This window comes from Talpa occidentalis, unplaced genomic scaffold (genome assembly GCF_014898055.3).
Source record: "Talpa occidentalis isolate TD23 unplaced genomic scaffold, MPIMG_talOcc4v2.1 talOcc4.14, whole genome shotgun sequence".
In the NCBI taxonomy this organism is placed as follows: domain Eukaryota; kingdom Metazoa; phylum Chordata; class Mammalia; order Eulipotyphla; family Talpidae; genus Talpa; species Talpa occidentalis.
Window position 1 is genome coordinate 76,736,283 of NW_023601433.1, and position 23,839 is coordinate 76,760,121.

At 42.4% G+C, this 23,839-nt stretch overlaps 1 protein-coding gene across 11 annotated transcripts in view; it reads left to right on the plus strand.

Moving 5' to 3' along the window:
* The window catches only part of DEPDC5 (DEP domain containing 5, GATOR1 subcomplex subunit), a 110,145-nt gene that overhangs the window by 31,437 nt on the left and 54,869 nt on the right, over window positions 1-23,839 (plus strand). For 7 of the 11 annotated variants that reach the window (XR_005125153.1, XM_037510960.2, XM_037510958.2 and 4 more), the window contains exons 13-25: window positions 165-268; window positions 544-618; window positions 1,413-1,547; window positions 2,997-3,058; window positions 3,203-3,276; window positions 6,453-6,522; window positions 8,697-8,733; window positions 9,264-9,384; window positions 12,095-12,315; window positions 15,479-15,685; window positions 17,326-17,461; window positions 18,373-18,470; window positions 23,127-23,192. Coding sequence is in view for 10 of the 11 variants with exons in the window: in XM_037510960.2 (XP_037366857.1) it covers window positions 165-268; window positions 544-618; window positions 1,413-1,547; window positions 2,997-3,058; window positions 3,203-3,276; window positions 6,453-6,522; window positions 8,697-8,733; window positions 9,264-9,384; window positions 12,095-12,315; window positions 15,479-15,685; window positions 17,326-17,461; window positions 18,373-18,470; window positions 23,127-23,192 (1,406 nt within the window). In the remaining variant the exon portion in view is untranslated. The remainder of the gene's footprint in view (window positions 1-164; window positions 269-543; window positions 619-1,412; window positions 1,548-2,996; window positions 3,059-3,202; window positions 3,277-6,452; window positions 6,523-8,696; window positions 8,734-9,263; window positions 9,385-12,094; window positions 12,316-15,478; window positions 15,686-17,325; window positions 17,462-18,372; window positions 18,471-23,126; window positions 23,193-23,839) is intronic. The other 4 variants (XM_037510961.2, XM_037510965.2, XM_037510963.2 and 1 more) reach the window with 1 other exon arrangement.

Sequence of the window (23,839 nt, forward strand, 5' to 3'; positions counted from 1 at the left end):
CCACGGGGGAATCCCCAAAATGCATTGACTTTATTATTTACTATATGACAAATTCCTTAACTCTGGGGATCCCATCTTCTCCTTTCCTTCAAACCCTGTAAAGGACCTGATGTCCTGTATCTAATAGTTGTTCAATATCTATGTTATGCTACTACTCCTTTCAGGGTGGTGGTACAGAATGAGAGGAGAGAAGAGTGGACTTCACTCCTTGTGACCATTAAAAAACTCTTCATCCAGTATCCAGTGTTGGTGCGACTGGAACAGGCAGGTACTGCATTCATGTGATAGAAGGTGCAGCTGGGAAAGGGTGGAGGCTGGAGCTGGGATGAAGAAGTTCATGCTTGTTTCCCTTTTAGTGATGTGCATAGCTTCTGTTTTTGGTGAGGTTTCTATTTACAAGTGGGTCCAATAGTCCATTACTTATCAGTAAACCCAATAGTGTTCTTCATAGAGCACAGGGGGCTACATAGAATCAGACACCTTCTACTTTTTAAGACTTCATCTTTTATGAGGCATTTTTCCTTCTCTGTTTCTTTGCTTCAGAGGGCTTTCCTCAAGGAGAAAATTCTACCTCAGCACAGGGAAACTACCTAGAGGCCATCAATCTGTCATTCAATGGTGAGTAAGGACAGTAGCCAGGTGTCTTACTTAACCACATGGCTTATGAACTTCTCTTTACTAATGCCCAAAGACCCAGAACTAGCTAATGACACCTCCCCCCACCTGCCCCCTAAATTAATTAAAAGCAATAACTTCTGATTAGATGGTTGTAATGGCTAACATTTAGATCTTAGTTCTCCTGTTGGGAAATTAACTTGCTATTCTGATCTGCTTATTACAGTAACCTCAGAATAAAGAGCTGAGGCTGAGGGACTCTTCCTTGGGCTCTTTGTTTTTACTAAAAACTGTATTTATTATTTTCCACTCCATCCCTCAATTGTTTCTAGATATATATTTTTATTATAAAAGGAATCCATATTAGAATTCAAGTAACAGAGAGGTTTAGCAAGTAAAAATGAAAATCCCCCCACTCCTGTCACTGTCAGTCCTTTTCTGAGAGGTACCATTGTTAACAGCCTGGTGCCATTTCTTCCAAATGTTTGTCCCTGGATTTATGTATTAGTTGAGATACTTCGTTTGCGTACCGCAGAAATTTGAGCACATAAAGCTGCAGGAGGCAGATATTAGATCTCAATGAGGAAGATTAACAAAGGCAACAGTGACACAGTCCAGTGTTCAGGAAGTTCTTAATGTAGAAGAGGAAAGACAGACGTGCACCATTAACTAGGATTCAGGTCAGAATGTGTCCATTACTATAATAGGAAAATGGACAAAATGCTCCAAGAGCACAGAGATGCTTGCCAGTGGTGGTTTCTAAAAAGCTGTGACGTCTTGTTTGGTTTTGTTTCAAGTGTTCGACAAGCATTACATCAACCGCAACTTTGATCGAACTGGACAGATGTCAGTGGTGATCACGCCTGGAGTGGGTGTGTTCGAAGTGGACCGCCTGCTCATGATCTTGACCAAGCAGCGGATGATAGACAATGGTAATGCTCCCTGAGTCCTGCTACATGTGTATGGCCTGACTGACTCCTGTAATGCTGAGCTTGCCCTGCCTTTGAGGGTGCGAGGAGCCACAAAGGTGCTCTGCCCTAGAAATCTGGGCATGTGAATAATGTTAGGTGACACCAACAGCACCATGGTCAAATTGATTTGGGAAAAGCTGGATAATGCAGTTAGGCGGATTCACTAATTGCAGCTTTTTTGTTTGTTTGTTTAGGAGAAAAGAATAAATATAATTATATTCAGAAGATGGGGAATCCATGTGTTTGTGGATTCTAAAGCAAATAGGGTATATCCTAAACAAAGAAAGGGGATGGGGCTTCATGAAGAGACGAGGGGGCACATGGGCTGGGCTGACGAGAGGCTTCGTAGGATGAAGGCCATAGACTGATTGCAGTTTTTAATTTTAGTGGGTCATGTTTATTTTATTTTATTTTTTTAAAGATTTATTTATTTATGCATACAAGAACGGGGGTACAGGCCAGAGGTGCGGAGGGTGAGTGGATTCACCAGAGACAGAGCGGGGAACAGAACAGGCAGAATGACTGAGATACACTGCTGAGGGGAGCAGCAGGCAAGTCATGGTGCAGGTCTCCTGCACCATGTGGGTTGCTTCCTGGCCGGGGATCGAACTTGTGCTGCAGCGGCTGCGGTCAGCTTCATAGGTTGTGTCTCAACACCTTGCGTCACCAGGGAGGCCCAGGATCGTTTTTATCTTTAAAGGGCATGACTGACAATCTTGATTTTCCAAATATGTTTGCTACTAGAGAACCCCTTTGGTGGGGGCTGTGGGTTGTTTCAAGGAACCAGTGTGCCATCAGCCCACCTTGGAAATTTCCTTCAGGTCATCTACCGTAGTGCTCTGCCCGGCACCCCCTTGATGTACCATGTTTCCCCAACTCACACCCCACTCTCCTCTGCCTTCCCCAATTTGATTTGTGTTTTAACAACAATACAGAGTTGGGAAAGAGCATCTTTGTGTGGTGATGGGAGTTGTTTTACTTTTCACTGAGATTACAAGGAGAAAATTCTACCTCAGCACAGGGAAACTACCTAGAGGCCATCAATCTGTCATTCAGTGGTCATTCAATTTGTCATTCAATGCCGTTCAATTCCTTTTTCTTTCGGGCCTTGAAACTTTGTAAGAGGCCTGGTTGTCTTTTCGACAAATCATGATCTGAATGGTAGTCACAGGCTAATTGTCAAGCATTGAAGAGTGGCAGGTGTGATGGGACTTGGTGAAGAGGAAAAAGAAAAGACATCTATTTACTTCTTTGTTGTGTAGGCAGCACTGAGGAGGTTTTAAGTCATAGGATGGCAAGTAGGCTTTGCCTCATAATCTAACCCAGTTAAACAACATTGCTAATAGACGAGAACATTTATCTCTGCCTCTCCCCTCCGCCTCCGACCTTTCTTTGTGTTTTCTTTTTTAGGAATTGGTGTAGACTTGGTGTGCATGGGGGAACAACCGTTACATGCTGTCCCCTTATTCAAGGTAATTCGATTTGGGATTTGTTTACTAAAGACTAGCTTCTGGTGCCAGGTGATCTTGAGGATACCTAAAAAACAGAGAAGTTGGAGCAGTTCCACATCCTGCTTATTTTCTGGCTGATCACTGCACTGACTCTTTTCTCTCCAGCTGCATAATCGCAGTGCCCCTCGTGATTCTCGTCTGGGTGATGACTATAATATTCCTCACTGGATAAACCACAGGTGGGTATGATCTTGATTCATAGCAGATGAAAAACTTCCTTGCCATTTTCTCTTCCTTGCCATAAAATCTTCTGTCAAGCAAATGGGGAAACCAAAGTTCTAACATTTGCTGCAAGTTTTACTACCTGCACAGAAGTAGCAGTAATGTAAGAACACTCTAGTTTAAAAAAAAACAAAAAACAAACATCTTTGGAGGAGTTATTTCCACTATTATTCCCAACTCCAGCTATTCCAGCTCCCATGGACCATAGCAGACCAACCTATCTCATGCCCTGTAGGGTGTGGTGGAGCAGCATGCCTGGCCTCTAGCCACTAGATGCCAACAACTCAGATCCTTTAGTTGGATGTGACAATTTGACAAAAATGTCTGCAGACATTGCCATGTGTCCCCTAAGCAGCAACTCCTTGTCCTTCCTCCCCACTCCCATTGAGAATTGCTTCTTTAGAACAATATATTTTTTTATAAATTTTCTTTTATTTATATATTTTTTACATCATTGTTCATTTTTAAACAATGTTTGCTTTCTCCAACCCTGCAGGTGTAGTCCCCATAGAATTTCCTTCACCAATGCACCCGTGCACCACCACCTCAGTCCCCTGAGCTCCTCCCTCCCTCCCTCTGATCCCTCTCCCTCCTCCTCCCTGCAGGATGTCTCTGGTTTATGATTGTCTGTTTTTGTTTTTTTGTGTTGTGTTTTGTATTGTTATTATTTATTGTATTGTTATTATTTTGTATTGTTATTATTTTTTCCCCTGATGTCATTGCTCTTTTCCTCTGATTCTTCATGTCTATTTGATCAAGACTAAAACAACTGACAAGTGAGGCGTCCTCTCCCACCTCTTTCATTTTGCATGGCAGACACCTGTATCTCAGTTTCACTTCTGAACCCTGTGAACCCTAATTTGAAGGTCTTTCCACCTGTCCTCTCCCTTTCAAGTCCCTGTTAAAGACTCAGCCCCGGGCCTCTCCTGGTGGTGCAGCGGTTGGGCACTGGGCTGCGAAGCTGCCTTCAGCCTCTGCAGCGCCGGTTCCATCCCTGGCCACCAGCGAGGGTCCCACGTGGCGCAACAGACCTCTCCTGCCACGCCCGCTGCTCCCCTCAGCAGTGTATTTTGTCAGTCTGCCTCTCTGCTCCCTGCTCTGGCTCTGGTGAATTCTCTTACCCTCCCGCGCTTCTGACCATACCCAGTGCTTGTATAAATAAATAAATAAATCGTTAAAAAAAAAATGTTAAAAAAAAAAAAAGACTCAGCCCCATCATCTGTCTTCTGTGAGCGCTTCCTCTGCTGCCCCAATAGCCGATAGCTATTTTCTCTCCAGTGCTTCCAGAGCATTTCTACCCTTCTCTGCATTGTCTGTCTTTTTTTTTTTTTTTTTAAATTTTATTTATTTATTTATTTAAACAGTCTTTTTAAATTTAATTTTATTTTTTTAAAGATTTATCTTTATTTATTTATACAAGCACTGGGTACAGTCAGAAGTGCAGGAGGGTGAGAGAATTCACCAGAGCCAGAGCGGGGAGCAGAGCAGGCAGAAGGACCAAAGTACACTGTTGAGGGGAGCAGTGGGCTGCAGGAGAGGTCTGCGTGCCATGTGGGACCCTCCTCCAGTGGCCGGAGAGCAGCCTGGGATCGAACCAGCGTTGCAGAGGCCACGGGCAGCTTTGCAACCCAGCGCTCAACTGCTGCGCCACCGGGGAGGCTTTGTCTTTTTTTTTTTTTTAAGATTTATTTATTTATGCATACAAGAGCTAGGGTACAGGCCAGAGGTGTGGGGGGTGAGAATTCACCAGAGACAGAGTGGGGAACAGAACAGGCAGATCTACTGAAATACACTGCTGAGGGGAGCAGTGGGTGAGTCAGGAGAGGGCTGCTGTGCCATGTGGGTAGCTCCCTGGCTGGGAATCGAACTCATGCTGCAGTGGCTGTCAACAGCTTGATAGCGCTGTCTTTAAACGCTGCAACCAGGGAGGCCCTTTCCTCCCCTTTTTTGACCTCTCTCCTTCCCCATTCCCTATAGTATGTCTCAGTTCTGCAGTTTGCCTGCTAGTTTTGTCTTTTTTTCCCATTGCTATTTCCCTGTATTCTTCCTATTAGCGAAGCCATTGGTATTTTTCTTTTTCCTTCTTGTCTTATTTCACTGAGCATAATCCCTTCCAGCTCCATCCATGTTGCTGCTATTGGCATGAGTTTGTTTTTTTTTTCCTTCATTTCATGCTGTAATGTTCTTAATGTGCTGCCCAGATCACTCCACAGTCCACTGGTATCTGTTGATACTACACCCCACCCTGTTTCCGACTTATGAGTAGAGTTATGATGGGAGGAGGGGATTGAATGGTCAGTTCAAAATCTCTTTACCACAAGTTAATTATAAGTAAAAGAGAAGCTTAAGCAATAGGGAAGGTGGCACTGCTGTTCCTCACTCATTTGCTAAACATGCCAATATTGAAACTGGAGTCTCCAGTTTTCTTGTTTAGGATATGATTTTCAGAGATTTAATGTTTTCTTTTTTTTTTTAAAGATTTATTTATTTATTTATACAGCCCTGGGTATAGTCAGAAGTGCAGGAGGGTGAGAGAATTCACCAGAACCAGAGCGGGGAACAGACCAGGCAGACTGACAAAATACACTGCTGAGGGGAGCAGCGGGTGAGACAGAAGAGGTCTGTTGTGCCATGTGGGACCCTCGCCAGTGGCCCAGGATCGAACCAGTGCTGCAGAGGCTGTAGGTAGCTTCGCAGCCCAGCACTCAACCGCTGCACCACCAGGGGAGGCCCCAGAGATTTAATGTTTTCTGCCAACTTTTCTTGAGTGACACCTTTTATTTTCTTACCTGGGTTATTCTTGCTTACTGTGTAGTTGTCAAGCAGGGAGCGATAAGGACTCTTCTTTGACCCACCACCACATCAAGGTGAAGAAATATCATGGTATAAATAGATTTAATTGCTCCCACAAGAAATCAGCACTGCACATGCTGAATGATTTATGGGGGAAAGAGAATAGAACAACAATTAAAAACATAGCTAAGGTTTTGTAGTAGTAATTGCCAAAGAAATTAGGAGTGGGGAGATCAGTGATGACTGAGATAAAAAGACTTCACAAGAGGGTTGATCCATGCCTAGGATCTCAGCTGTGTCTTGAGGTTTAGATTAGTAACCCTGTCTATTTCTCTTGCAGTTTCTACACATCCAAAAGCCAGCTCTTTTGTAACAGTTTCACCCCACGAATAAAACTGGCAGGAAAGAAGGTAGGTTTCACCCACCAGCAGGGACTGCCTCACCCAATGTAGTTATTTTGGTCTTGACATACCCCCCATTTCTCCAGTGATCATGATTAACATTTAAGAACTATGTCTTAGACAAAATCAAGCCAAAATAAACCCTCGAAGTCTGACTAGAACTGAGGCTAGCAGAGAAAGAGGGGATGAAGAGCAAGGGATTGAGGAGGTCCAGTAGACTGGTGGAGGGTTAGTCAGGCTTCAGTGGTAGGTGTGGTAACATACACTTGAGGAGTGAGAGCTTCTGTCCCTAAATCATTACACAGTGTTGTAAACCATTACTGCAATAAAATAATTTACTTAAAAAACAACAAAAAATAAATGTCTTAACTTTCCAATTTTGTGCATTAAATAAATTACTAGCAAGGCAAACCCAGAGTGCAAGAAATATGACAGAGTTATTTCTGTTATGGTGTAACTGGTTTATTCAGATATGAGACTCCATTTAGATACCAGTAGGGACAAAGACATGGACCCACATTGCAACAAAGAGGAAATAGGATTAAAAAAATCACTTCTTAGCAGTATGTAAAGAAATGCAAATTCAGACAAGGGATGGGGATTCTTTTCTGGCTTACTGAATAGGTTTAAAGCTTACCAGTAATGCTAAAAGTATGGTGAAATTGGTACTTGTGTACCTGGTTGGTATAAAATACTTTTTTTTTAAAGATTTATTTATTTATGCATACCAGAACTGGGGTACAGGCCAGAGGTGTGGGGTGGTGAGAGGATTCACCAGGGATAGAGTGGGAAACAGAACAGGCAGATTGACTGAAATACACTGCTGAGGGGAACTGTGGGTGAGTCAGGAGAGGTCTGCTGCGCCTGTGGGAAGCTCCCCAGCCGGAGATTTAACACATGCTGCAGCCTGCAGAGGCTTCATAGTTTGCATCTTAACCCCTTGCGCCACCAGGGAAGCCCTGGTGCAAAGTACTTATGGAAAGCATTTCAGCTACTAAGTATCCAGAGTAATACAATCTTTTGTGCCATTTGACCAGATAATTTAATTTTGACAATGTGATCTAAGAAAATCAGTGAGAATATTGTTTGAGAATAGGTCTTGTTCTGGTTTTATTTATAACAGTGAGACCTTGAAAATAATAGAAAAATGGCTAAGTAAACTAGGAAAGGTCTTCTCAATGAAATATACTTGCAGCCAACAAAAATGCCAGTTTTTGAGAACCTGAAAAGGTATTTTTGATGTACAATGAGGAGAAAAACAGGCTGTCAGGTATGTTGGCCTCACACCAGCTTGCTCTCACCTATCTGCCCATTTCTAGCTGAGCTGAACTCTGTAAAATTTGCCCCATTGGGGTTGTGTTACATTGGTAGTATCAGGGCTACTTCTTCCCCTTTTTGGAGGGGATAGGTTATTGTCTGTCTTTTAATAGGGAGGTAATTTGAAGGACTGTGAAGACTCCTGAAATGGTTATTCAGGTAGTGAAGTGCTGGGAGACGGTATTCTGCCCACAAAGGGCCTCTGACTTCTGAACTTTATGCCTTCTCCATGGCCATTCTTGGCAAAGTGGGACATGGAGGAATTTCTCTGCATTATGATCATTTTAAAGAAAGAAATAATAAGTATTTTATGGAAGCTTAAAGGGGCCTAAAAAAGAATTATGTTTTTAAAAAATTAGCTCTTTGAGTTTTCTCTCCATTTCAGCAAATTGGACCTCCTGTGGAGGGCTCTGCTCTGGCAGGAGCATTGTGGTAAAAAGGTGGAGACAGCCAGGGTTTGGGGCCTCGGAATCTAGCCTTGGCAGAACAGACAGACCACTGGGTTGAGCAAAAGTGTGAAGAGTTGACTTGGCTTTTGGCTCTGCCACCTCTAATTATGGGACTTTGAGCATGTCCCTTATTCTCGCTAGAACTGAATACCCTCCTCTGTAAAGTAGGATTTAAGCCCCCATTAGATAAAGCTGTGAGAGTGCACAGAATATAAGGTGGAAAGTAAAGGACCTAGTGGAAAATAAAGGGCCTGACCCCATGCTAGGTAGATGCCAAGTGGTAGTTCCTGCCCATCCATCAGCGTGTGAGGGTTGTGACACAGTCTCTGCCTTGGAGCAACAGCTACATACTGTGTCTTGTAATACATTCTGTCCTAGCCAAGGAAGGAGTGATTAATTATCTATTTAATTTTACAGCCTGCCTCTGAGAAAGCAAAAAATGGCCGTGATACCTGTGAGTATTTTGAAATCTCTTTTCATTACTTTTTGAACGAATTGGCTCACCTTTAGCAACAAGGTTATGTGAGGTTCATGAAATGTTCACAGCCAGATTGGGAGACATAAGTTCCTTTTGTGTGACCTCTGGATGATTTCTTAACTCCCTGGTATATTTTTGTCCTATTAGCTACAAAATGGATGATGACAGAAACTTCATGGTGTTTTCTATGTTTCCATAGGCAATTATAGGGAGTAGGTAGAAAGTTTCAGAGTATTAAACATGCATATTAAAATGACATTTTAAAAAGTGGGATCACTGAAAAATAAAATACTACTATCACCTGGCATTTTTTTAGTGCTATCCTTTTTCTATTAATGCTTTGACATGTAAGTCATTTAATAGACAACCTAATGAATGGGCTGTTATCCCATTTTTTTTTCAGGGGACAGTGATCACTTGTGCCTTACAGGTTTTGATAAGGATGCTCTGAAGGCATCCATTGGAAGTGTATTTTGATAACAGTTAATATTATTTGTGCATTTCAGCTCTTGGGACTCCAAAAGAATCTGAGAACGCCCTTCCCATCCAAGTCGATTATGATGCCTATGATGCCCAAGTGTTCAGGCTTCCTGGACCTTCCCGGGCTCAGCGCCTCGCCACCTGCAGGTTTTCTGCCACATTCACTTGGGGTGGATATAAAATTTGCTTAGGGACCTTCATGAGAGCAACCTTGAAATTGTTTTACATTAAATCAACCAAATGGAAGCTATGCCATGTAGATTATTAGGGATTCTGTTTTCAGGTTCTCTGGTTGTCTAACCCATCCATTTTGTTAGCTGTATTTGCTATGAAGTATTGTTTCCAACTAAGGAGAGCATTCTTCTGCTTTTCCTTGCCAAATGAAGCAATTCACAGATTCCAGAATCTTCTCACTGGACTGGAGTTAATATGTGTAGAGCACAGATGTTAAGAAATTTATTCAATTACTACTTTTAAAGTTTGCTCCATGGTGTTTGGTCATATACTAGTTTTTAATTATAATTTAGTCAGGGTTACCAATATATTCATTTCTAGTTCTTATGTCTGACCTCAAGCTTAGAGATAAATATTTTATATTTTCTTCTAGTGCTTTATAGTTTTGATTTTTATGCTTTATGGTTGCTATGCTTAGTTCATTCTGTAGAATTCTGTTATGAATGTGTGAAACAAAGTTCCAGCTTGCTCTTTTCCCCTCATTGACTAATACTATTAGTCTGTTTTCCACATTCCGTAAATATGCAAGATTATTTAAGCACAAGCAATTGGAAGAACATTCCATCTCTTCACAATGTGGCAAGGGAGCTTGTGTTGGCCCTGTTGTTATCTCCTGTCATTTCCCCTCATTTCATCTTAAGAGCTCTCCTAAAATGTTTAGAGTTCAGAATAAGTACTTTAACAACAGCTCCCCTACACATAGTGCTCTTCTTCTGAGTATTTAACATCTTTTTTAAAAAGATTTATTTATTTATGCATACATGAGCTAGGGTAAAGGCCAGGTGTGGGGGGTGAGATGATTCACTAGAGACAGAGTGGGGAACAGAACAGGCAGATCGACTGAAATACACTGCTGAGGGGAGCAGCAGGCGAATCAGGAGAGGTCTGTGCTCTGCAGAGGCTGAGGCTAGCCTCATAGGCTGCATCTTAACCCCTTGCGCCACCAGCGAGGCCCTTCTTCTAAGTATTTTAAAATGCTTTCATAGTTCAAAGTCTTTGCTTTTCTTTCTTATAATCAAAGAAGGCAGAACCTATTGTTTTTAGAGACCTAGGTTGTGTGTTCCATGAGGGCACAGATCAAGTTAATCAGTGCTCTATCCCCCACAGTGGGCTGAGCAACATATTGAGATAATGATCTGTGTAGTCAGCCCCAGGAGCCTAACTCTAAGTTCTTACTTCAACAGGGCCTCCTTCCAGGTGGCAAGAGAACAGCTCTGATGTGAGAGGCAGCCCTGTCAGTGGTGGCTGACGTTCAGTCTAGATTTTCGCCTCCCCATTGGGCTTCTCTCCTTCTGATCCTTCTTCCTACCACTTCCAGAGGTTCCCACTTTGGGAGTTTTTTGTTTTAAAATAAAGGTATACCTTAAAAAAACAAAACAAACTTTTTAAAAAGGAAATGTTCAGGCATGCTCAAATAGAGAGACTGCTGTGATGAACCCTTAGTGTGTGTTTGCCTTGTTTCATCACTTTTACCACATTTTAAGTTTTGCTTCAGTATTTTGAGATAAATTGCAGGCATCTTTTTTTTTTTTAGCTTGTAAATATTTCAGTATATGTCTTTGGCAAAGAAGAATTGTCTTCTCTGAATTTCCTATATACTAGCAGTTATCTCTAGAGGCTTGATTAGATTTAGGGTTTTTTTTTCTCTCTCTCTCTTCTGCACACATACACACACACACACATTTTTTCTTTAATGTGAGATTTCTTTGGTGGAGCTCTATATTTTCTTTTGCATCACTTTGTATCATGTCTGGTTACCCCATTTTCAGTGATAGGAGATGAATAGGTGGGATTACACCAAAACTTGCATTTCTTTATAGCCATCATCCTAGGATATTGGCCATTTGAGAACATCAGTCACGTCCCCCTTTTCTTTTCTTTTTTTTTTTTAAAGATTTATTTGTATACGCATAAAAGAACTGGGGTACAGGGCCTCCCTGGTGGTGCAGGCAGTTGAGCGCCGCGCTGTGAAGCTGTCCACAGCCTCTGCAGTGCCAGTTCGATCCCGGCTTGCCAGCAAGAGTCCCACATAGTGAGCAGACCTCTCCTGTCTCGCCCGCTGCTCCCCTCAGGAATGTATTTCGTCAGTCTGCCTTTTCTGTTCCCCGCTTTGTCCTTGGTGAATCCTCTCACCCTCCCGTGCATCTGGCCTGTACCCTGATTCTTATATAAATAAATAAATAAATCTTTAAAAAAAAGAACTGGGGTACAGGCCAGAGGTGTGGGGGGGTGATAAGATTCACCAGAGACAGTGCAGGGAACAGAACAGGCAGAGTGAGTGAAATACACAGCTGAGGGGAGCAGCAGGCAAGTCAGGAGAGTTCTGCTACACCATGTGGGTAGCTCCCTGGATGGGGATCTAACTTGTGCTGCAGTGGCTGCGGACAGCTTCATAGGTTGCGTCTTAACCCCTTGCGCCACCAGGGAGACCCTACGTCTGCCTTTTCTTAAAGAACATCTCAAGCTTCTCAGGGCAAAGTACCTCCTGCAGTATTTCCCATGCACAGATGACATTGGGGATTTTTATTACTGGTTTCTCACTCAGGCTGGCGACAGTTTGTAGTTTTAACCCTAGTTGGGCCAACTTCTTCTGCTTGTTGGTGACTTGTCTTTCACATGTCAGGTCTGTGCGAGAGCGCGAGAGTCATAGCCGAAAGAGTGTCAGCTACTGTGATGTCTCGTCCAGCCCTTCCCTGGCCAGCCGTGCGCTGCCGCCTGAGGAAGTAAGGAGCCAGGCTTCTGATGACAGTTCACTGGGCAGGAGTGCCAACATCCTGATGATCCCCCATCCCCACCTACACCAGTATGAAGTCAGCAGCTCCTTGGGCTACACCAGCACTCGAGGTCAGAGAGCTTCCTGCCTGCCTAAGGGATGGGGGTATGTGGCTGGTTGTGGGGTGATGTCCCTTATCTTAATTATTTCCATATCAGTGCAGTGAGTCTAAATGACCTTAACTATACGTGTGTGTATTGTATTGCTTTGCTCTATCCATTCTTCCCTGTCACTAAAACTGTATACCGTTCCACATGTTAATGAAAAGCTTTTCTGGGGCTTAGAGACAAAGATCTTTGCTTATTTCCTTATTTCCATTTGTGCTAAACTTAAAGCATCCTTTCCTGTCATCCGCTTTAAGATTTCTCCTGTTTACCTGACTTTCACTGAGGAGCACAGCACTGTTTTTCCTGTTCATCCAGCAGTACCTGCACTAGAGTATACAGGTCTTTCCTGTTTTTGTTTTTTTTCCCCCTAAGTCTTTATTTTGAAGTAATTAATGGATTCATGGGAAATCACCAAAAAAAAACCAGACAGGCAGGCCCCAATACATGTCTCTCATTTTCCCCAGTGGTGACACCTTGCGTAACTACAGTATAATATCAAAACTAAGGAACTGACATTCGTACAATCCACAGAGCTCCTGCAGATTTCCCCAGTTTTGCATACAGTCATTGGCGTGGGTGATGGGTGGGTGTGTATTTCCATGCAGTTTTGTTACTTGTGTAGATTTCTGTAGCCACCAACACAATGAAAATACAGAACTGTTCCATCATAGCAGGGGCCTGAACAGGCCCCTCCCCCCTTATAACCACACTCTTCCACTGATTGATCTCCTTCTCTGTGAGTTTATTATTTCAAGAACATGGCATAAATGGAAGCATAGCCCTCCTGACTTCTGATCACTGATTTAGGAATGTTACGTGCACACAGTATGTAATCCTTCCTGTTGCCCTGGAAGGATTCCCAAAGCGCAGAGAGTGTTTTCCATGATCCAGAATGTTGATGGGGATGCCATTAGCCCCAAGGGCCTCGGGACTATGGACCAGGGCACTTTTATCTACTGGACACCGTTAGGCACCAAGGACCTAGGAAAACTTTGGTTACTGAGAAAAAGGTTTTTTATTGTTTCAAAGAATTAAAAGGAAATTCTGAAGGAGAAAGGAGCAGATATTTAATTATGTGAGAATGGAATATAACCTATACATGTTCACCTACATATTCAAAAAAGTTTTAATGCATTTGAAATTAGGTTAGCTTTTTCCCACCTTCTGAAGGTGGGAAAGTTTGCATGGTAATACTCCTATTTTGCTGAAAATATTCTTGAAGAGTCTGTAACAGAAGCTTTATTAATATTAATCTTTTAAAAACCTTTGTTATTCTAAAAGCCAGATCTTCTCTGAGGAGATAATAGTGTACTTAATCCAAATAGCTTTGAAAGTAGTGTTTATAAAAATTAACTGACTAGTAGAATTGATTTCAATTGTCTTTCGGTGATATTTTGTAGTTTATTGGAAAAGGCAAAAAGCATTTCACTGGAATATGTGGAGGCCCTTAGTTTCCTCATTAATTGTTATATGTAAGAAGTCTCCCCATGTGCAGTCCATGTAACATAGAAACACTTCCCTTTTCCCTACATATATTTTCCCTTAGTCCCATTTCTCACCCTAAAGTATGTACTCACATTTTGAGATGTTTTTTCTTTTTATTTCCATAGCTAATTAGACCATATTCTTTTTTATTTGGTAAGCCAGAGCATCAGTTCACTAATTTGCAGTGAAAAATGTAACTCATGGAATGTATATCAATTTATGGATATACATTAACTCATGTATATCAATTTATGAAATCAATATAATATACAGCTTCTTTGCTAGGCTTTGGGTTGATATGAGTGGATAAGACAGATTCTTTAACACCATGAAATTTGCTTCTGCTGCTGCTGGACCCACTCTTTTTTTTTTTTTTTTTAAATGGTGTTTGTAGATCCAACTGAGTCTTGTGTTTTATTTATTTATTATTTTTTAAAGATTCATTTATTTATTTATACAAGATTGATTGATTGATTGATTTATACAAGCACTGGGTACAGTCAGAAGTGCGGGAGGGTGAGAGAATTCACCAGAGCGGAGAGCAGAGCAGGCAGACTGACGAAGTACACTGCTGAGGGGAGCAGCGGGCGGCAGAAGAGGTCTGCATGCCATGTGGGACCCTCCTCCGGTGGCCGGGGAGCAGCTGGGGATCAAACCGGCGCTGCAGAGGCAGCGGGCAGCTTCGCAACCCAGCGCTCAACCACTGCGCCACCGGGGAGGCCCTGGACCCACTTTCTAACCTGGGTCATTGCTTAGTGACTATGGGGAGCTGGTGGTGGATGCTGCATTTATCCACAATAGGGACCAGTCAGTCTGACACTGGATTGGACAGGTTGAGTCTAAATGTCATGCCATCTCCTTCCCGGTCAAGACTAGATACCCTCATTTCTTCATTTTTTTTTTCCCAAGATTTTTTTTTAAAATACAATAACATTTGATTGCTTATTCATGTTCCAGGCCACTGAATCAATGGGAGGGGGTTCCTAATCTGCCCTGTCATTCAGGGCTCCAAGATCCTTCCATCCTAGGATGCCATGTTCATCAATACTGGTCTCCAAAGTTGTCACAGCAGGGGAAAATAGAATGGAGAGGATGTGTGGAGATATTTGAAGCATGTCACTTCTCTGTATTCCATTTGCTGAAACTAAGTTATCTGGCCTCAGTGCAACGGGTCTGAAAACTATAGTCCCATTGTGTGCCTAAGAGGAAAATCACAAGGGTTTAGTGAACACATTGACATCTCTGTCAGTGTCTGTCCTTTTGGTCACCAAATGTCTACTTTTATTGTTCCTCCCACATACAAAATATACCCACCCCATCCCCTAGGGTGACAACTCAAGTCCTGTCATTAATTCATTGTACCCAGCTCAAAGTCTAGGGCCTCTGGTTGATGTGTGATCCTCGGGTTTAGGTGTGCCTTCATTGGCCAGTAATTTAGGAACTGAAACTCCCTTCTCCCAAGTATTTAAAAAGTAAACAAATTCAGTATTTCATTTTCTCATAGTTTGACATTTTTACTCATTTCCCTCACTCCCTAACATGTATGAGGTTAAAGATGCTTATCAGTGTTGGCCTGTCTATCTGCCTTGTTCTGGTTTCATTGTCTATGTTTCCTCCTGTGCCTCGGCTCCACGATACCTAGCAGATGCCCTGGAGAACATGATGGAGCCACCACAGCGAGACTCCAGTGCACCAGGGAGGTTCCACGTCGGCAGCGCAGAATCCATGCTACATGTTCGACCTGGAGGATACACGCCCCAGCGGGCGCTGATTAACCCTTTTGCCCCCTCACGAATGCCCATGAAGCTCACATCCAACAGAAGGCGCTGGATGCACACTTTTCCTGTAGGTAAGTTGATTGCCTAGGAAAGAGCCTTGGACTGGGAGCTCATAGTCCTGATCCTCAGCACTAATCAACTGAGTGACCTTGGCCAAGTATCTCAACTTCTCTGCACCTCCAGAACCCCACCTGAAAGATGGGGATCACCATATCCACGTTGCCTGTCCCAGAGGTTCTTGAGAAGATCCTTGAGGACAAACTTGGGAATGGACTTTGTAACTACTAACTCTCCTTATCAGGCTGAAGCCTTCGTTTTTCTATTTGAAAGAGACTTCCCTTTGCCACCTGCCTTCTTTCCTAAGGCTAAAGTCCCTTATTGTTGTTCATTCCTCCTTCTTCTAGCTCTGAGTATTAATGATACTGTCTCGGTTTCACAGACTTGTATTACTTTGTCTTCTTTTGAGAGTCTCTGACAACTGAAAAAAAATTTTGTTTTTCTCAAATTGACTGTATTTCTAACCCATCCTTTATGATCTGTTTTGTCCTAAGGAAGATGACGGTAAGGTTTTATGCAGCTATGGCTAAAATTAAACTTCAGCTTAATGGACTTTGCCTGGGCTAGGAAGGAACAGATGCAGTTAACTCTGGGGTTTTTTCATAGAAACCATCCTGCCGAATGTCTGGAAACATCTAGTTACTTTCTTCAGTACTTTCTTTTAGTGTTCAAAGTTAAATAGGTGAGAAATGAATCTGGTTTTTTGGGCTGTAATTGGGGGTCATTCCTAATTGTCTTTTTGTCCCCCTTCTCTCTGCAGCACTCACTCACATGACTTGATTCTCTCAGGTGTCTCTTTCTTTCCATTCTTCCTCCCCCTTTGAGTTCTATTACAAGAACCACTTCTGTTTCTTCCAAGACCTTCAGTTCTTGTTTTCAGTGCTTTTCCTCCTCCCACCTATCACATACTCATCACTAAAGCGTTCTGTGAACACCACTTCCTTTGTTTTCTCCTCCTGCCCAACTGGCCTCTGCTAGCTGAGCCCCTCCTTTGCCAGTCTCCCCAACTTTCCATTTCCCCCTGCTCATCCTCAGCAGTTCTTTCCTTTCCCAAGCTAATCGTGTATTCTCCTGCCCATGTTTTGCCACTTCCACACTTGGGATTTCACACCCATCATTTCTTCTACCCAGATGCCCTCTCCTTCCTTTCCTGCTAACCTTGTTTAACACTCAGCTCTAAAACTTCTCTTTCTCCAGGAAGTATTTTAGATCTTCCTAATTCTGACTTATCTCCTACTTGATGTCTTTTTTTGTACTTATGCATCCTCTGCTTGTAGAGTCAGTTATTATTATCTTATGTATTAATAGCCACTTAGTATTTCCCTTCTCATTTAGTTGATGTTAGCCCTCTTACCTCTTCTGTATTTCTCTCCAACATCTCAGTTGACAATCATGAGACAGAGGCTTCTAAAATCTTTTTAGCTTGAACAGGGTGACAAACATGAGGCCTCCCTGGAGGATGAGTCCTGAGTGGGAGAGGAAATATCTTGTGTGGGAGCTGGAGGGCCATATCTGTGTTCCTCTATGGTGTGCTCTTCTTTCAAACTCTCCCAACACTCACATCACAGCAGCTGGAAAGAAGGAAGATTGAAGTTAAGTGCACAGCACTAGCTGGCAGGTGGGAGTGATGCTCAGTGGATCTTTGTCTGGGTAGGACCATCCGGAGAGGCCATCCAGATCCATCACCAGACCCGGCAGAATATGGCGGAGCTGCAGGGCAGCGGGCAGAGGGACCCTACTCACTCCTCTGCGGAGCTGCTGGAGTTAGCGTATCATGAAGCTGCTGGAAGGTGAGGTTGTGCACAGGACTCTGGAAGGTACCTCAAGAACATTCTCTAGCACCCAAGACAATGTACAGACAGAATGCCGTGTTTGTAAGACTTGAAGGGACTGTATGAGATCAGGGCCTTCTTTGTCAGTTAGCACCATTCCCTTCAGTGGGCCGAGTGTAAAGCAAAAAGCATGACATTTGTGCCAGAGATGTTACCTAGCCTGTTCTAGTTTTCACTTTCATTCAAAGTACACCTTGTAAACCTTAAACGTGAATTTCTACTAAACCTCAGTCAAGAGTAAAAACAAGTGCTGAGACACACATTCTGTGTGTTCTGGGTAGTATGTTTATGACTTTTGTCAATGTTGGATATAAATGTTAATGTAAGGGAATTCGAGACCTATGTTTATAGAAACAACTTTTTTTTTTTTATAGAAACAACTCTTTGAATCAGAACTCTGAACATGTTACAAGGTATTTAAAGAGAATCAGTATAGGAAGCAATTGTTTAAGACTTGACAAGCAATCTTTGGCCCCTTCAAGTCACTTCAATGTCCCATAGGTTAGATTAGAGATATGGCAGGACCTGCCCCTCTTACCGAATTAACTTGGTCTATCTATTCAAGCACCTCATAGCCTCCTGTTGAAGTTGGCAGGAGAAGGGTTAGGACAGAAAGGACAGGCATCTCACATGGCAGTGGAAAAGCAGTGGGGGTGCCAGGGCAGGAGGAGCAGGCCACAGGAGGCCAGAGCTGGCAAACAAAACAAGCCCTGAGGCCTGCTGACCTATGATATGGATCCCAGTGGTTGTCAGCCTGTGCGGCTGAGTATTCAGTTCTGTTTCTAATGAAATCCCCTGGGATACAGGGTGAGCATGAGAAAAGGTGATGATCTGCATTAAGCCAGGTGGCTGGGCTCTGTTCTCTGCAGGCACAGCACTTCCCGCCAACCTGGTGACGGCATGTCCTTCTTGAACTTCAGTGGAACAGAAGATCTTTCTGTCAGCCTGCTTAGCAACAGTGGTGCAGGTAACCAATCCAAGAGGTAACAGAGTTGGGATCCTCAGAGCAGACTCACATCTAGAAATGACAAGAGAACCGGAAAAGCAGGACCATGTCTATTTTGAGCTCGTTTCAGCCACAATTTTGTGTGACCTATTTAGAAGCAGTGCTATATAATGCATGGGATTATAAATGAACTGCACATTGTGTTTTTCGCTGAGAACATGAAGGCCAAGCAACATTTATCATGTCAAGTGAGTCGTGATTGAGAACTGACCATGAGCTTGGTTTGGGGCAGCTCCAGGGACAGTGCTCGGCTCTAGAAGAACTTTTAGTTGTGTGTGGGGGGGACAAACCCACCTCTATAAACATAATCAGAAGAGACCCTGAGGAGAACAGTGTAGTTAGCTATGAGAGCAGAAAAGATAAGGGTGTGTAGTTCCTTAAAGTAGTTGTCATGTACCTCAGACTTAAGGGGGTAGAATTTTGTTTGGTGGACTTTGAAGATGAGGATTATTAGTGTAGGTTGTGTGGTGGGGAAGAGTATGAAGTTACCTTAATACAGGTTTTATGTCTTCTAGAACTGTTTGTATGTTTATTGCTTCATTTAATCATCTTAGTAGGGCATGTTATTAAATATATCTTAAACATGGGCTACTCAATGCCCAGAGATGTAGAGATATTAAACAAATCTCTCAAGTCAGTAGCCAGATGTCTTGACTCAGAGCACCACTTGATGCCTTAACGGGTGTAGGGCAACATGAATTGGAATGGGTGGGGGCAGATTTTGGAAAGCCTCAAAGAATAGATATTATATAAAATAATTGAAAACTGAAAAACAAAACGGGGCTGCCACTTCGTGTCTTAGTTTTCTGTTAGCCAATTTGCATTTCTAAAAATTAGGTTAAGGAATTTTGTAGTGAAAGTGAGGTTGTTGAAAGCTGGTTAATAAAGTTTTCCTTCCTCAGTCGGTAGATTCATCAACACTATATGTGAGTGCACAAGAAATGAGACCTGTTATTTTGATTATTGGGCAAACATTTTATATTCCAGTCATCGCTTGTGCCTCCAGAATATCCTTGTCCTCATATTCATTTGCACAGAGAAGTTGCTCTTTGAAGTCTTCCCTGGTGGGTCTCTCTCCTGACCATGCCTTCCCAGATGTTAGGCATGTTTCCACATAGTTCCATACACATAACCCAGTTGTATTACTTGGCACATCATGATCCCACTGTTTATTTCCTTGTCTGTCTTTCTACTAGACTGAAAGAATGTATCTTCATTCATTTTCTCTGCATAGTGTTTAGCACATTTATTGACAAATGAATTTATACTTCCAAGATCAAGCTGCCATATGTGAGAAGCACTTGAGTGGGCCACATGATTACTGTTTAATTGGTATGCAACTGTTCAATTACATAACATGTTCTAGAATATTTGGCATCTTAGAGAAGATGTGGGCTCTTTGGATTGTTTTTCTAGACAGGATAATATCGTTAAATAGGGTCATCCTTACCCTTGCCCAGTATCCTTCTGACCAGTAGCCTGTGTTTTTGAAGGGCTCAGGGGTCATCAGGAGGTGGTCTGTAGCTCTGCACTCACATGGAAGTTACACTCAAATTTTTGATCTTGTGCTTTCTGGCCAGTTATGTTAGCCAGCCACAGAAAGATATTAGATAAAATTACCTAATTTTTACTACCATGTATATTAACCACTTAACTCATGTGCAATAAATAACCAGCTAATTTCAGATCTGTGTTCAGGAGCTAGCCAGAATGTAGCTGAATCTCATCACCTCAGCCTGTCCTAGTCCAGTCCAAGGTATCATCATCTTTCACCTGGTTTGTTGCAGTAATCTGCTAACTGACTTTCCACCTTGCTATCCCATATAATTTATTTTAAATAAAGCAATTCAGTTATCCTTCAAAAATAAAAGTCAGATCATGAAACTTCTCTGCTTCCCGACACACTCAGAGTACAAGCCAAAGCTGATGGAGCTACCTGTTCATGTGGCTTCTTGTTACTCTTAGACTCTTGTGCTCTCCCTTTCATTTCAGTGTCATGTTCCCCAAATGTTTCGGGCACATTCTGAATGTCAGGTCCCTTCTCTTGCTCTCTTCTTTTTTTTTTTTTTTTTTTAAAGATTTATTTATTTGTTTGTTTGTTTGTTTATTTGTTTATTTATTTATTCAAGCACTGGGTACAGTCAGAAGCGCGGGAAGGTGAGAGAATTCACCAGAGCCAGAGCGGGGAGCAGAGCAGGCAGAAGGACCGAAGCACACTGCTGAGGGGAGCAGCGGGCGGCAGGAGAGGTCTGCGCGCCATGTGGGACCCTCCTCCGGTGGCCAGGGAGCAGCCGGGGATCGAACTGGCGCCGCAGAGGCTGTGGGCAGCCTCGCAACCCAGCGCTCAACCGCTGCGCCACCGGGGAGGCCCTCTTGCTCTCTTCTTGCCTGTGTTCTTATATTAGAGAACTCTTTGGCTAAGGTCCATATGTCTGAGTTTCCCCAGGACAGTTCTGCTTTGAATTTTTGTCATGTGTGATTATTAGTAGTATCCCCTTTCACTCGGAGAGGTGTCCTGGATTGGATTATAAATTATAGTCACCTTTCTGAGGGCTTGCTCTTTTACTTCCTTAAGGCCTTACCTGAATTGCCATGCTTGATCTTGGTACTTCCCCTCCTCTTCCCTGCCTAATATTTCTCTATATTGTCACCTGACATAATAGAACTTCATTTGTATTTTTTTTATCATAAGTCCAATGATGGCAAGGATTATTATTATTTTCATGGCTGTTTCTCAAGAGCATGAAAAGTTCCTGGCACATTCCAGGTAGTTGAATGAATGCTGGGAACCTTCTGAAGTTAACTTTCTCTTTACGGGGCATGTTGAACAATTAACTGGATTCCTTTCTACAAAACTTGGGCAGCCTTTTTCTACCTTGCTTATTTTAAAACGACTTTAACTGAACTGTAATGGTTCCAGTGCTAATGTGTAGTCTGAACATGTGATCGTTGCTAAAGGCTGATATGATAGTTGAGGGAATGTGGTTTGATGAAAATGATCTGGAACAAAGTCCCATCCCTCCTTTTTAGTGCCTTTGGATTTTTACCTTTGACCTTGACTGATATTTAGGTTCTTCATTTGTATAGTGGGCTTTAAGATCTTACCTGCCTGGCTGCTTCACACAATTCTAGTAAGGATCAGAATTAGCTTGGATTCTGAGTCATCAAGGGCAATATCCATGTTAGGTCCTCGTTTTGGGACAAGGTCTAAACAGACAACAAGTTACCATTTCCTTTGTTAAAAAATAGAAAAGAAACAGGAAAACCTCATCTGTGACCCTCCCTTCACCTTCCGGGCTTTACAGTTTGCACCATATGCAGGCACTGGAGCATGACTCACATTTTCTCCTGCTTTTGGACAGGATTCAGATGTGAGTCATGCGTCGCAGGAGTGGTGTCTCTGTGGGTTTCCCTCTTGGCTTTGTAGAGTTTCACTGTGAGCTTTGTGGACTAGTGCCCTGTGCCTGTGCTGCTCACATGTTCCTCACCATGTTCCTTGGTAGGGTCCAGGTAGTTGTTAGGCTGGGGCAGGTAGTTTTATCCCTCTGTTCCTTTAACTGGGTACCAGTTTATACAATTGGTAGTGTCATTCCTTTCACTGGGGAGAAGTGCTCTAGATAATTTTGGAAAGGAATCTTTTCATGTGCTTATTTGCCTTCTGTATAGATCGCTTGATGAAGTATCTGGGTGAGGCTTTCACCCATTTTCTCACTGGTTTTGAGAATTTATTCTATATTACGGATACAGATCTTTTGCCAGATTTATGATTTACAAATGCTCTCTCCTAGGTTGAGTTTATCTTTTCAGAGATTTCACAAAGGATTTATGATTGTTTTAAAAGATTCAGATGACACAAAGGTATTTCGAGTAAAAAAATCACAAGTATGTTTTACCTCTTACCACCTCCTCTGGCTTTCCTTTGGGAGGTAGCTGCTGTGACAGTATCATGAATGTCTAATAGTTATTTGTGTTTTGAAAGTTAAGTATTGATATATGTATTGTAAAATTAGTTCTGTTTTTATCAATAAGTGGCTCTTCAAGCAATCTTCCTGCCTTTTCTTTCAGCCCAGTTATAGGTAAAATCATTGCTTTTCTCTTAAAGCAGTGTGTTTTGATGGCCTGTGTTATATTACAGAAAGCCGTGATTTGGGGAAGAAAATCACAGAAGATAAGGATGACTATTGAGTGGACTAAATTTAAATAGGTCATTTTATATTTGCTAAGATTGCTCCAGTTAGTTGACTTTGAAATATGTCTGTTTTCTTAAAATAAGTGGTGGGTTGGTTTTTGTGTATGTGCTTTGTGTGTGTGTGTGTGTGTGTGTGTGTGTGTGTGCGCGCGCACACACACACACGAGCATGCTTACACACATGCACTAAAGGTCTCATTGTACAGAGAATGGTATTTATAACTTCAGAGTACAGTTCTGGCTCATGCCCAAATTTTAGATTGCACTTTTTTTCTTTGATTGATTCTTTTATGCTGTTTGAAATACTCAGCACAGAATTTGCACTTGGTTCACATTTTTATTTTTAGCTACAGTTTGGGCTTTTTCAACAACTGATCAGAACTTTCTTGCAGAAAGAACCTCATTAAAACAAACTTTTCTTCCCATAGGTATGAATCCTAGGACCCAGAATAAAGATTCTCTTGAAGACAATGTTTCTACCTCTCCAGATCCAAGTAAGAGGGGAGATGGCTGACTGGGATGATGTGGGGGCATGGGGGCTCATCAGAGCATGGGGAAGCAAAAAGGAAGCCCTGTGGCAAGAGAATGGTCTGGAGGTCCATTCTTGAAGTTCTAGAGTGCTAGGAGATAATGTACTGAGGGAAGACTTTAGCCTCTTCAGTGGAAAGTGAGAGGGATGTAGCCAAGTGACCCATCTCAGAATGTGATTCAATAAGTGGGGCATATGGGAATGGTCATGGAATTCACGTGAGATCCATTTACCAGTCCTGAGCTGGCCTTAGCCCTTATGTGCTTAGTGGTGACTTCATGGAAAAGTTGAAAAACAATAGTAAGAACTGGGATTGTGTACATATCTGTAGCTAAGAATGTTGGGCTGTGTTAAATTTGTTTTGATCATCCTTGTCTACTGAAAAAAGCTGTGAAATAAGAGAACACCTAAATATGTTAACAGCAAAAAACCGGAAAAAAACCCTGCTACCTAATAGAGCTTACTTTACTTAGCCATGACCCATGTATATACATCACAGACTCCCTGTCTCCACTTAAGATTAATTTAATAATCCTTTCACTACTTCTTCAGTCCCTTGTATCAATCAAGTTTAATGGCTTTATTGAACATAATACTGTATCCCAGTTTGAG